General features: G+C 38.0%; 1 protein-coding gene across 1 annotated transcript in view; it reads left to right on the forward strand.

The window, feature by feature from the left end:
* Positions 1-12817, forward strand: part of st18 (ST18 C2H2C-type zinc finger transcription factor) — a 41801-nt gene extending 28984 nt beyond the window's left edge. Inside the window, exons 8-23 of the mRNA XM_034702177.1 lie at positions 587-721; positions 1556-1646; positions 1742-1834; positions 2387-2595; positions 2789-2988; positions 4877-5122; positions 6418-6527; positions 7138-7200; positions 7516-7584; positions 7850-7912; positions 8337-8417; positions 9739-9960; positions 10122-10207; positions 10328-10431; positions 10536-10682; positions 10820-12817. Coding sequence (XP_034558068.1) covers positions 587-721; positions 1556-1646; positions 1742-1834; positions 2387-2595; positions 2789-2988; positions 4877-5122; positions 6418-6527; positions 7138-7200; positions 7516-7584; positions 7850-7912; positions 8337-8417; positions 9739-9960; positions 10122-10207; positions 10328-10431; positions 10536-10682; positions 10820-10960 — 2060 coding nt within the window. The 3' untranslated portion in view covers positions 10961-12817. The remainder of the gene's footprint in view (positions 1-586; positions 722-1555; positions 1647-1741; positions 1835-2386; positions 2596-2788; positions 2989-4876; positions 5123-6417; positions 6528-7137; positions 7201-7515; positions 7585-7849; positions 7913-8336; positions 8418-9738; positions 9961-10121; positions 10208-10327; positions 10432-10535; positions 10683-10819) is intronic.
* Positions 12818-13119: the final 302 nt, after the last annotated feature.

Below are 13119 nucleotides of genomic sequence, written 5' to 3' on the forward strand. Positions count from 1 at the left end.
TCCAAAAAACATAAAAAGGAATAAAAGAAGCATACGCATGTAAAGGGGGGGAGGAAATCAGAGGGAGGAAATCCTCTTAAGCACTAAAAACATTTTGGCAACAAGTGAAGTAATAAATAAACAGACTAAAATAAAGAAGAACAAAATTTTCTGATGGAATTGCTACTACTCAGAATATTGGATTTTGATAGGAATCAACTGGATATTTAACCATGACCATAAGTCTTAAATCCTCACAAAGTACCTCTCATGTTTCCCTCTGATTCTTCAAATGACTGCAGCTAAATGTGTAATCCTAGATGTAATCTTTGGATGGATGGGCATTAAGAAGTGAATGCTCTGTGTTGAACTACAGCCTTAACTAAAATGACAGATTAATAGATGCATTCTGTGTAAAAAAAAGTCTCTAGCTTTGCATGATATTTCAATCAGTTGGCCTATGTGCAATATGTATAAGGGAAGTGCATTATAAGATTTTTTTTCACTCATTCTACACTTCATGTGTAATGACAGAGAGGCTTTAGGCAGCAGTATAGGGGTTGTATAACTTTCATGTATTGTGAAATCTTGTTTGCTGTGTCCACAGACTCTCCACGTACCGATAAAAAGGATATAAAATGTCCAACTCCTGGCTGCGATGGCACTGGTCATGTGACTGGCTTGTACCCACATCACAGAAGTTTGTCTGGGTGTCCCCATAAAGTCCGAGTTCCTCCAGAGAGTAAGTTGCACAGGCAGTTTTGTGTGTATACGGATGATATGTACTTGTGAAAACTGTCAGTTTTAGGATTTACAATCGCAGTAATTGAAATCCTCTGTGCACAGACCCAAAGACAAAAAAGACCTGCTTATACATTGAGTTCAATTCAAAGATGTGTGAGAAACTTTTCAAATAAATTTGAAGGATTTTCTCTCTCTCTCTCTCTTTCTCATAATGCGTTGTAATGTGTGAATGTTGAATTCTTTTTTTTCCCCCTCCTCACATTGGCGATTGTTAAGTCATTTCAATATAACTCAACAAACATTCGACATTAAACAGTAATGTTACAAAAGGAACAGAAAAAGTAATTAACTTTTTCAAAAAAGCGCGTGCTCTTAGTCTGGAAGCAGTATTTGCAAATCAAAGGGCTAGCTAACGCGGCATTCAAAAATAAATAGACAACTCCAACAAACTAATTGGAGAATATGCACAGAGAAGAAGTTTCTAAGGATACAGAGCGGACCTTTAACGACGCGTTTGTTTTGAAGAATATAATCAGCTGTCTTGTTACGCTCCTCTTTGCACTAAGCTATTTACATTTCAGCCACATTACAGAATCCCTCACAATGAGAAAGCCTTTTGCTTTTTTCTTCCGTTTCTGTCTCTGTAGGATCTTTGCTCTATAGGCACTAATGCACCAACCACCAACATAAATCACCATTTAACACATGCAAATGTATTTGTGTTATTCCCAGAATGCTTCCTATATGTCTTTAAGCTTGATTATGTCTTACATGTTGAATTATGTTGGACATCTTTAATGCTTATCGCTTCTCTCTGTCCTCTTCTCTTCAGTCCTTGCCATGCATGAGAATGTCCTCAAGTGTCCCACCCCTGGGTGCACAGGAAGAGGCCATGTCAACAGCAACCGTAGCACCCACCGGAGGTAAATCCACTGGAGAAATCCATCAGAATTCAGCATCATATTCATAGATGAATTGGAGTATAAGACTAACGGGTTTGATTTTCCCCTCAATCCAGTCTCTCAGGCTGTCCCATTGCTGCTGCAGTGAAAGTCTCCAAACCTCAGGAGGAGAGCCTGAAATGCAGACAGACACCTGACCGCTCACCCAGGTACACTGCCAGATAGCACTGAGGATTTTTACTGTGGTCACATTTGATGAAAAATAATTACAGCAAGCATACAAAAATGGCATTCGGCTCTGTGATGGACTGAAGTTGTAAAAGCAAAACTGGGGTTATGCAAAAAAGTGATAAACACTATTATTGTTAAAGAGAGTAGGATATTTTTATTCCATGATCCCAACAGAACGGTCTATTTCCAGCTTTCCAAGCAGACATAAGCAACGGTTGCTGGTCCTGTGAGTTCCTCTCTATTAGGGATGATAAAAGAGCAGAACTCTTTGTTCCCTGTGGATATATCATGGGCAGCATGCCCACTCCTACTATATTAATTAGTCTGGCAACCTGGCTGTGGATCTACAACACACATCAGATCCCAGACTCTATGTGTACAAAAGCACTGGCATCCCTGAATGCTTTAAAACAATGTCTATGCTTAAGTGCTTAATTTGAGCCTGTTGTGCTCTTGTTATTGCATTTTTATTGCAGGGCACCAGTTTTTCCCAATAAAATCAATTCTTTTTTTAATTTGTCTCTTTGTAGAGCCATGGGCCTGATAAAGAAGTTTGAGATGAACCAGTTGAACTACAGGCTCTCTCACCCTGTAGCAGCCTTGCAAACGAGCCTCACAAAAGACATGGACAAGTACAGCAGAATCCGCTTTGATTACGCCAGCTTTGATGCACAGGTCTTCGGCAAACAGCCTCTAATGGGGACCAACCAGGACCAAGAAATGCCACATTTCCCTGACTGTAAGTATCATACGCTTTATTTGAATTTAAAAGAATGAATTGTCCAAGTTAACATATTGTACACACCCTCATTCACTGTGGCCTTTGTTCAGCTACAAGGATGCATCTGTTTTCAATGTTTTTGTACCATTAAGTTGGAGTAGAACACCTGGTGTCTCAGAAACTAAATTATTCGCTAATTATTTGTCTTTAGCACCTCAGCAGTATCCTGGCTTCCTTGGAGCTCCAGGTGGCCGTTTGCCCACCTCTGGTCAGCACAGCCCCCCGAGTCAATTCAAAAAAGAAGACGGTCTCCAAGCGGCAGCAGCGACCGCCGCCATCCTTAACCTCTCCACTCGCTACCGGAAGAACATGGAGGCTGTAGCCGGCCGGCCCTTGGCAACCTCCACAAAGGTAATCAAATTAGACCACTTGGAAAGGTATTTAATGTGGTCATTTTAAAGGAACTCTGATTTGTGTATAAAAAGGGAAGACATCAAATGACAGAATTTGGCAAAGGGAACTGGGCGCTCTGGTGGCAGAAAAACAAGGAGGGTTCCACTCTATAAAGCTTTAATGTACACAAATGAAAATTTGTGTAATCACATCAAAAGAAGAAAGACCATCAGCCTTCTTTCCCAATTACAACTACTTGAATATTTTTTTTATTAAACATGTGGTAGTGTATTTTGTTCGACATCAGCTGGCATGTAAAAACCCTGAACTGTTGTCTGAAACTGCATCTTGCCCGCTGCAGATGGCAGAGGATATTTTGCTTAGTTATATGATCCAGCATAGGCTGTGTGTCTACACACGATAGTCTTTAAGAGCATTTTAATGGATTAAACCAATCAGTTAAAGGAGTTAACATCTGAAAAGTTTAATTCACGCTAAATCCAAACTCGTCTGCTGTCATTATCTTCACCATAGCATTGTGTTCATCTTTCTCCAAAGTCTCTTTATGATTAATACTGATCACATTCTGTGGGTTACATACGTGCATACTGTACTGTAGATGATTCAAGGTTTCCACACCTACACAGCACAGATCCTTGTCTCCCAGCTTGTTGAGCTGAGAACGTGGCCTTGTACCAGGTACCAGCCCACTGAATGAATAAAACAGTGTTAGTAAGTTAATCATCTGTTCTCGTTTACAGCTTAGTTGTCTTGGAGAGAAGCACAAAATAAAGAACAGCTTTCAGGTCTGAAAAAAGGGGGGCCATATTTAGAGTGTTATATGTCGTCGGATGCTTTAACTTATCTGCATATGTATATGACACGTTGAAATATCACACACTTAAGACGACCAAATAGCTTGCCTTTAAAGCGTGAATTCAAGCTCATTTTTGTTATTCAGGCAATGACATCATTAATATTCGATTATAGCAGAAAATGCACAACTTGGTTCTGAGATGTTGTTTTTTTATTGCACTTATAGACAAACAAATGAAAATAAATCATAAAAAGTCTTTATGTTTTACACTGGTTCAGCCTGGACTTTTTGCACACATCATCAAATGGCTGGATAATTAAAGTGGACAGCCACATCCAACGTCCATGTAAATTATCCCCTTTAATTAATTTGAAAAGCTCCCCTTTGTTACAAAAAAATAATGATGTATAGGGTTTAATGAAACATATGCGTTGAATAATTGGTTTCGTTTATGGAAAAGGGATTTCAGCATTTAATGAGGTAAAACTTTTAATACCATAAAACAGCCATAAGTCATCATGCTATTGCGTTTCAGCGCAGAAACGACAAACACATCTGTCAGCGGGAAAACTTATGCCACATTAAGCTTTTTAATTTTTGCTATAATAATGATGACCTAAAACCAGCAACCCCTCCCCAACCCCCAGCTGCCATCTTGGTTGTGTGTCCTAGAAAACAGATGACACAGCTGTCACTGAAAAACTACACACCAGTGATTATTTTTTTTGTGTTCAGCAGAATTAACGCTGGCTTAGTTTGGTACTTTGTCTGGTGTGAGATAACCGCTGTATGTATTATTTAAATGCATTGTTTGTTTGCTCTCCGTTTTCATGTTTACAGAGAAATGCTGTTGGGTTCAAGTTTACCATATCGCTGCTGTCATATTGATGAGACATCATACTGTTTTATTTACATTCCTTTTAGTGTAATTAGCAAAAGGTTCTATTTTCCCCCATTCATTTGTTTCCACATGTCAGCTCACACAGCAGTGATATGTAAGGCATTCATTATCCAATGTACACGTTTACAGCATGTTGTGACAGGTTTTTATTGATAACAAATTAAAGGATTTAGCTTCTTTGTCTTTAGGACATGCTCATAGAGGTGGATGAAAATGGCACCCTGGACTTGAGTATGAAGAAGTGTAAAGAACATGTAAAAACACACACAAAAACCCCTTTGGACGACCCGCTGTCCCCGTCTGAGTCCTCTATGGCCAAAGGCGGGAGCGTGCTCATCAGCCCCGCCTTCTACCAGCCGCTGTGTGAGAGAGACAGCTGGGAGAGCCCTGTCCCTGTCAACTTCAGCAAAGCACACATTCTACAGGATCCAGAGGTAAGGGGGGAAAAACACAACAATTTCCACTGTAATCTCAAAATGTAATGAGTGCATTAGTGACTGTAAACAAAGGGATGACTGTGTGAGGGTGAGAGGGTGTGCAGTATCTGGTGTGTAAACATGTGGCTACACAAAGAAAGTTTAGTTGCACAAAGTGTAAATTACATGTAGAAATCAAGCAACTCTTTAATGGACAAAAGGGGGACAGAGCCAGAGATAAGATATTCCTGTAGACATGAGGACCCAAACACCCCCTCTCTAAATTTCTTTGAAACATAATTTGTATTTTTTCCTATTTCAGTCTAAAATGTAGCATAACAGTTCAATTTTCTCTGAGTTTCCTTTAGCACAATAAAAATCTCTCTTTGTATATCAACAATATTTATCAAATTAAAATGGGCCTTTCTAGGAAATATACTATCATATTTTTAACACCTAAACTAACCTGAAATAATGCATTGCAGTTTAATTTTGTTCCAAAGTTCTCTCCTTTCTTACAAGAATTTTAAGAAATATTCAGTTTTCTTGTTGATAATTACTTTGCTGATCCAAAAATGTATTCTAAATCTGTAAAAAGTATCCAAACCAGTCAATAAATATGAAGTGAACATTGAGAAAACTCCTCCAAAAGTAGTAGACACATGGGGGAGATTTATTCAGAAATTGTAAGAAGTGTAGAATTCACATTTCTCTATCTTAAAGAACTACAATAAGCATTAATAGTTTTATAACTGTAAAACATATAATCCCCCGGTTCTAAAACCACCAAATTTCCAATAATTCTTCATCTCAAAAGGCACTTGCAAAACATTTATGGTGACATTTTTCTTTTTCTATACAAAGAACTGGTGCCAGTCTGCTCTCCATGCATCTGACCGAGGGCCTGAATGACTCTTAATCTGCGTTTTTAAAGGTTTTCTTCTCAGCTGGTATTCATTCGTAGTTCTCGTGAGTTATCACTTCACATATGACCTGCTTTTAAAACATAGACAACATCTGGTGACTGCACAATCTTGTCTGAGAAAAAAAAAAAAGGAGGAAATCCATACGTCATGGCTATACATCATAAATACTATGTGGATTAAGAGTGACTTTAAATGGATGTATGGTTTACTACAGTATAAGTATCCTTAAGCATAATCTCTCTGCTTTGCACTCTAACCCTCAGGGTTTGTGTTTTAAGAGTATTATTCAGAGCTTTTCATTAATTATTCACTTTTAGGTCATTGCGGATTGTGGTCAGGCCTGGTAGACATTTAAAACCATGTTTTCACTTGTTTCTTTCTCTGCAGGAGGATTACGATCACGTCTCTTTGGAGGACCAACACTATCAAGGAGACGGCAGCATGCTGAGTCCCAAAGCCAAGCTGCTGTTACGAGATGCAAAGAAAGAGCTTTTGAGGTATGAAGAATGAAACAACTAGAGGCATCTTTATCCAGTCAGCTGTGTATAATGTGAGCCTCCCTTCTAGTTGGCAGATGGTCAGCATTAACGAAAGGAGTTAAGCACAGAAGCATACCTTTGTTTCAATGGGACAGTTTGATAAAAGTGAGTGAAAACGCACTGAAACTCACACATGGTTATAACTGGTATTTCTGCAGGTTCATGTGGAGCAGAAATGTATCTATTTGAAAGTGAGTTTCCTCCCTGTATGTCCTGTAAAAGCTTACAACTCTTAACTCTTGTAGTTAGAGTGCATGCTCTGCTGGCTCTCCTCTTGAGAATCACACTACAAGAAAAAGTAGGATCCCCTAGTTCTCCGCAGCACAGCACTCCCTCAGATCTCCTCAGTGACATTCAGAAACATTATTAAACCGGATATCGAGCAAAAATAATTTTTCTACTAAACTTCCCGCTGTACTAACTCTTATTTTTCACTTTAATACCCATGAAAAGGTTGTCAGTGTAAAAAAAAAAAAAAAAAAAAAAAAAAAAAGATTTAGTTCAAGCTTGGCAAAGTCTGTGAGAAGTGGAGTAATCTGTGCATTAAATACTTTGTGCTCTCCTGCAGCTGTCCGACCCCGGGCTGTGACGGCAGTGGCCACGTGACGGGGAATTATGCATCACATCGGAGGTAAAGTAATTAATTACTCTCTCATTAGCACCAGCTAGCAGATCTAAAGACAAGAGGGAAACAGTGCTGAGTGCTTAAATTATGATGATTATTACAGTTACAAAGTTGTCACACAGCCTGTAGAGTTTAATATTAAACGCCATTTAAAAAAAAAAAAACAGGCTGACACAATAAGCCTTCTCATGACAAGGGAGTAGAATTGTGTTTTCATATAATTTAGTATAAATATGCATTGAGACATTGTATTAAGATTATTCAATTCAGCTGTGATCAAAGAGTGCATTAAAATGACTGTTAGCTCTTTATCCTCTCTAGTGTGTCTGGATGTCCCCTCGCTGACAAAACACTCAAATCACTGATGGCAGCCAACTCTCAGGAACTAAAGTATGTGTTTTGAAAACTGTTATTGTTGCTAAAGGATTTATCACGTTGAACTAGGCAGCTTGTTTTTGCTTCAGCTTTGGTCAATGCTTTCCTTTTTCCTTTTCCTTTCCCTTTCTACCACACATTATGCACCATTTCCATGAACTCCTCATGAAGTTGTTTTTGCTATTTGTGCTCTCTTTCTGCATATTAGCATGAATCCAGCGCTCTGCTCGCAGTCTTTTGCTGTAAAAAGCACCTGGTCTCTGTGTCTCTCAACCTGCAGGTGCCCAACACCTGGTTGTGATGGATCTGGACATGTGACTGGGAACTATGCTTCGCACAGAAGGTAGCAGAGAGAAATCATCGCAACTGAGCATGAAATACATTTATCAGATGCATGACATTCAAACAGATGGTGAAAGTCTCACTTTATGCTGCAAACATGCTGCACTTTTTCAATTCTTGTGTTTATTGATTTACTTGGCTGCCTTTTCATATTACCATCGAAGTCTCCAACCGTGTATTTCTGTCTTGTTTCTAAACCCAATGAGCTCACATTTTAAACTTTAATTCATTACCATAGAGCAGTGCTATGTGCTGAACCGATTGAGTAATTAACATATATTCAGATGAATAGATTTAGATTATCTTAAACATGCTTGAACTCAAAACTCTACATATCTAAAAACTGCCTGAAACAATTCTGCTTTTGTTTTCACTCTTAAATATATTTCCTCACATTAACCCGTGCTGTCTCCAATTGTCTCTAGCTTGTCAGGATGTCCACGTGCCAGAAAGGGAGGTTTGAAGCTCACACCAAACAAGGATGACAAAGATGAGCAAGAGCTTAAGTAAGAGATTTTTTCCCCCTCATCCTGTGCTGTCATGTTTTTTGTTTGGAAAATAAAACAAGAAAAACATTGTGAAAATGCGTCATGTGTTTGTGCCTGTGGCGTTATACCTGGCGGCCATTAAGTTAAACAAAGAAAATAATTCTTCTCTCGCCGTAACATTAGTGAATTATTTTCTGAGGATTAGCGGCTTGTTTTTCTGGGATTTTTTCAGGGTTTTTGTATTTTCCCTGTTTTCTGAATGGAATATCTGGCTTATTACTCTTCTCTGAGTGCTTTCTTTGTGATTAAACTATACTAAGAAAATGTTGAATTGCCTGCTCTGATGGCATGGCACTCATTTGCAGCTTAATCATTGTCTGTAAAAGTGTTATTGGAAAAAAAATAATGTAATTGATTTGCAGTTAAATCCAAAGTCAGATATATGAGCCCTTGTTTACTTATACATCTGGACACTGATTTTTTCTTTTTAATTACTAATGCAAGGCCACAAGCTTAGGAATTAGACTGGAATAGATCTCATACACATTAAGAGAGAAAGGGAGAGAAAGGGGGAGGGAAGCAAATGTCCCTAGATTATTGTAAATAGTGGGCCATATGGCATGGCTCCATTGTCCTGGTGCCTTGCATCAAGCTACCTACCTGTGCTGGTTGGAAGTAATGGGACTGCTGTTGTTTTGTCCTCTAAGTGCTGCGCTGCTGTCGAGTAACAAAATGCTGAAACAGGCTTTTTGCAGCAGCACTCTGCAGCATGTGTGCTATTTGTATCATCTCAGGTGACCTTTCACCTTTATCAATAAGGGAAAGGGTTAGCCACCCCCCTAAATTACGTTCTTTCGCATGAGGGGATCCATGACAATTATCTGTAATTCATGTCACTCCATTACTGACCTGCAGAAAACAGGCCTCAATTCCAACTGCCAAACTCTTAATGATATTCAGAGTTATGTTTTCAAGCACAAATATCAGCAACCTCAAAAAAAATATGCACCAAACAGAGCGCTCATACCGCCCAAAGTTTCAGTGGATTAGTAACTTGTAGTTAATGCGATTATTTCTAGTTTTAGCGACTTTATTTTTAATCAGCATTTGGCTGGATTAATCAACTTAATGGTTAACAAATCTTCCGGTCTAGTTATTGAAAGAGAGATTTGTTTTTTTTTAATGATGTGGTTGTTATTTTTTGAGCACTTAAATGTCTCTGTTTTGTCTGTAGCTCAGAAATATTATTAAAGGGAAGTCAGTCTCATTTTTCCCTGTGTGAATCAGCCGCGTTTGCAGGTTTACAACGTGCACCGCTCTTTGTGTCTCTCTCTGGTAGGTGTCCAGTAATCGGATGTGACGGGCAGGGCCATATATCGGGAAAATACACATCCCATCGCAGCGCAGGCAGTTGTCCACTTGCTGCCAAAAGACAGAAGGAGTCGTCCATCAATGGGCTGCCCTTTGCCTGGAAGGCCAATAAACAGGAACTGCCCCATTGTCCCTTGCCTGGCTGCAATGGCCTTGGACATGCCAATAATGTGTTTGCCACTCACAGAAGGTGAGGTCGCCTGTCCTCCATTTTATCTCGAAACAATACAGCTGGTCGACATGTTGCGTTCTTACAATGGCTGCTTTACTCTCATTAACAGTCTCCATTGATGCTTAACTTTTGTGATATCCTTCCACCTAAAAATTGCCATTTATGACCTGCTGTACTAGTTTGTCAGGTTGCCCACTGAATGCACAGAGTATCAAGAAAAAGCACACAGAAGAAGAGATGACTATCAAACTGAAAGCAAGCAGTGGTAAGCTACTCTGACATACTGTGTGGTATAAATGAATACAGAAATATTACAGTTATATGTGTCTTAAAATCAATGTTTTCAGTTTGAGTATGATAAATGAAATGATGCGCTTTATCGCAGGTGTTGAAAACCCAGAGGATATTCAACATTTGGATCATGAAATACAGGAACTGAATGATTCCAATATGAAAATAGAAGCAGACATGATGCAACTCCAAACCCAGGTAAATATCCACTCTGACACACTTCTTTTTAAGGACATAGAAGTTTGAGATCTCAATTTTACACGAGTGTGTTTGTGTTGTGCTTTTTTCTTTGTACCCGAAAGCAGATCTCGTCTATGGAATGTAACCTAAAGACAATTGAAGAGGAGAACAAGATGATCGAACAGCACAACGACGGCCTCCTGAAGGAGCTCGCTCGCCTTAGCCAAGCTCTCATTAACAGTCTAACAGACATTCAGCTGCCTCAAATGGTACAGTAAGCACTGACCACAGACTCCACCACCACCACTCATTATATCTAACCTGTCCTGGAAGATATCTCATTTTCTATAAATTGTCATTTCTGCTCTGCTGTTGTCACTAATAGTCACACGTGTTTTCGTTGCAGGGACCCATCAGTGAGCATAATTTTGAAGCCTATGTGAACACATTAACTGATATGTACAACAACTCGGAGCATGAATACTCTCCAGAGTGCAAGGCCCTCTTGGATAATATCAAACAGGCTATTAAGGGCATCCATGTTTAAGCTGTAGAGCTACCAAGAGGTTTCTTTGACTTGGGATAATGGCACTAGATAGCTCTATTTCACTGAAGAGTGCTGGCTTGGCTGCATGTGTAAGACGAGGCTTTTGGAAATGTGTTTGGCATTTCCACGGAAAACACACTGCACTGAGAAAATGACCAGCCGGATTTGTAATGCTTTCTCTGTTTCTGCATTCACTTGATATGTTTATCCTGGTGAGATTTTTACCCCTCTTGCACTTAATTATTTTGTATGGTTTGCTTGATTTTACTCTGTATGTGTTCATGTCATTCTTATATTATCGCTATTTATTATGATTATATTTGTTCATCAGTGTATTTATTTCCTTGATTTTTATTTATTTCTAGAATTGTAAATGATTAATATTGGCGAAATCTGTTTCTGCACATTGTAAATTACATAGAAGCACATTCCAATTTCATGGCATACTTTCGCCATCTAGTGTTGAAAACGTATATTATTATTATTATTATTATTATTATTATTATTATTATTATTGGACCATAAGCTTGATTCCCTTCAAAGTAAAAACCTACCAAAATGATTGAACGTCAATATTTTAAAGCATTGCTTTTGCTTTGTTTATTGGAAACTGAATGTAAGGTAAGACAAAGTGAATCCATGGATAAAAAAATAAATAAATGCAATGCAAAAGTACTGTACCTTTTTATTCTCAACCAATAGCTGCAATCCGGAGGTGACAGGGAGCAAAAATGCAACATCACATAGTGACCTGAATGTCAGATTCTGCTTTGCATAGCGCCACAAGAGGAGAGCAACAAAAATCAAAAGTCCACTTTGTCAAGATGTCTTTTTTTTTTTTTTTAAATATAGATATTAAACTGCCTTCTGTGCACACACTTTGGAGTGTGCATAAAGTATGTGCCTAAATGTATATGAATCCATAAAAATATACGAGTAATATGTTTTGTGGTAGGACAGTATTATGTGGATGGTGTCTAATTTAATATACAGTACAATTATTTTCATAGGAGGAAATGTTCCTGATGACTGTTTAAATACCGTTGTCTCAGTAGCTGTAATCTCAGAGCCAGGTTTGGAAAAATCATGACTGAGATCGAGAAGTCTGGTGTTTAATTTAACTTTAACATGCATTCAGAGGTGAAAAAGGAAGGAGTAAATTTTAAAAGCAAACGTCTACCCTTGTTTTCTCTTAAACTGCTTTCAAGCCTTAACATTTCAACCAGTCGTACAGTTTGGATATTCTTGTAATGCTTGGAGCAGATTTGAATAGTAGCTGTTTCAAAACCGAGCTGATACCACCACAACTCACATTTCAGTTTCAGTCTTTAAATGCAAGAAAAAAAAGGAAAAAAGACAGAAAAGGAAACAAAAACATAGACAAATAATAGCAGTTGGCTAATCTGTTGTTTGTTTGCATAAATTGCACTTTTGTATCTTCATTTATCTTGAATTTTTAGTTCACTAAACCACCCTTGACATGAACAAAAAGAGGGAAATGTAACACTTAAGTCAAGTCACCATACAATAGACATCCCAATTTTACATCAAGTTTATTCCAAGAGAAAATGACAATTTATTTAAGCAATACCTTTCATTTCTGCAAAAAAAAAGGAGTCAAACACATGTAGCCTTGGAAATTTCAAAGAAAAGAAAAAATGTAACAGCAAAAGAGCCAAATTACATAAAAATAGGACCCTATTTTATCCAAATACTCGATATGTTTTAAAGAATTTTAATCTTTTAGAAAATTTGAATCACATTCTTTAACCCTAACAATCCTTTATTTATTATTTCTTCTATTTTATTCCTCTACCACACATTGTTTGCTCAGGAAGTTTTGTGAATAATATTTATTTTTCCCTGTTAGTATTTGATGTTTTGTAATGTGAAATGCTTTTTTGTGGAACGATATTAGTATGATATGAAATTGTATTGTATTTTCTTTTCTTTTACATTCAGATGTAATGCTTTTTTTCAGTTGAAGTAGTTTGTAAATTGAAACTTCCTATTACTTTTACTATTTCATAATAAACAGATATGCGCTGTGTTGTACAGTTTGTGTATGGTAGAAATAAACTTTTCAAATGCTCTTGTGGTTTCTTAAAGCTCCTGCTGTCAGTGGATGCAAACTCATCTACCCTGAAATACCGAGGAAA

Source organism: Notolabrus celidotus, chromosome 15, assembly GCF_009762535.1.
Source record: "Notolabrus celidotus isolate fNotCel1 chromosome 15, fNotCel1.pri, whole genome shotgun sequence".
NCBI classification, from domain to species: domain Eukaryota; kingdom Metazoa; phylum Chordata; class Actinopteri; order Labriformes; family Labridae; genus Notolabrus; species Notolabrus celidotus.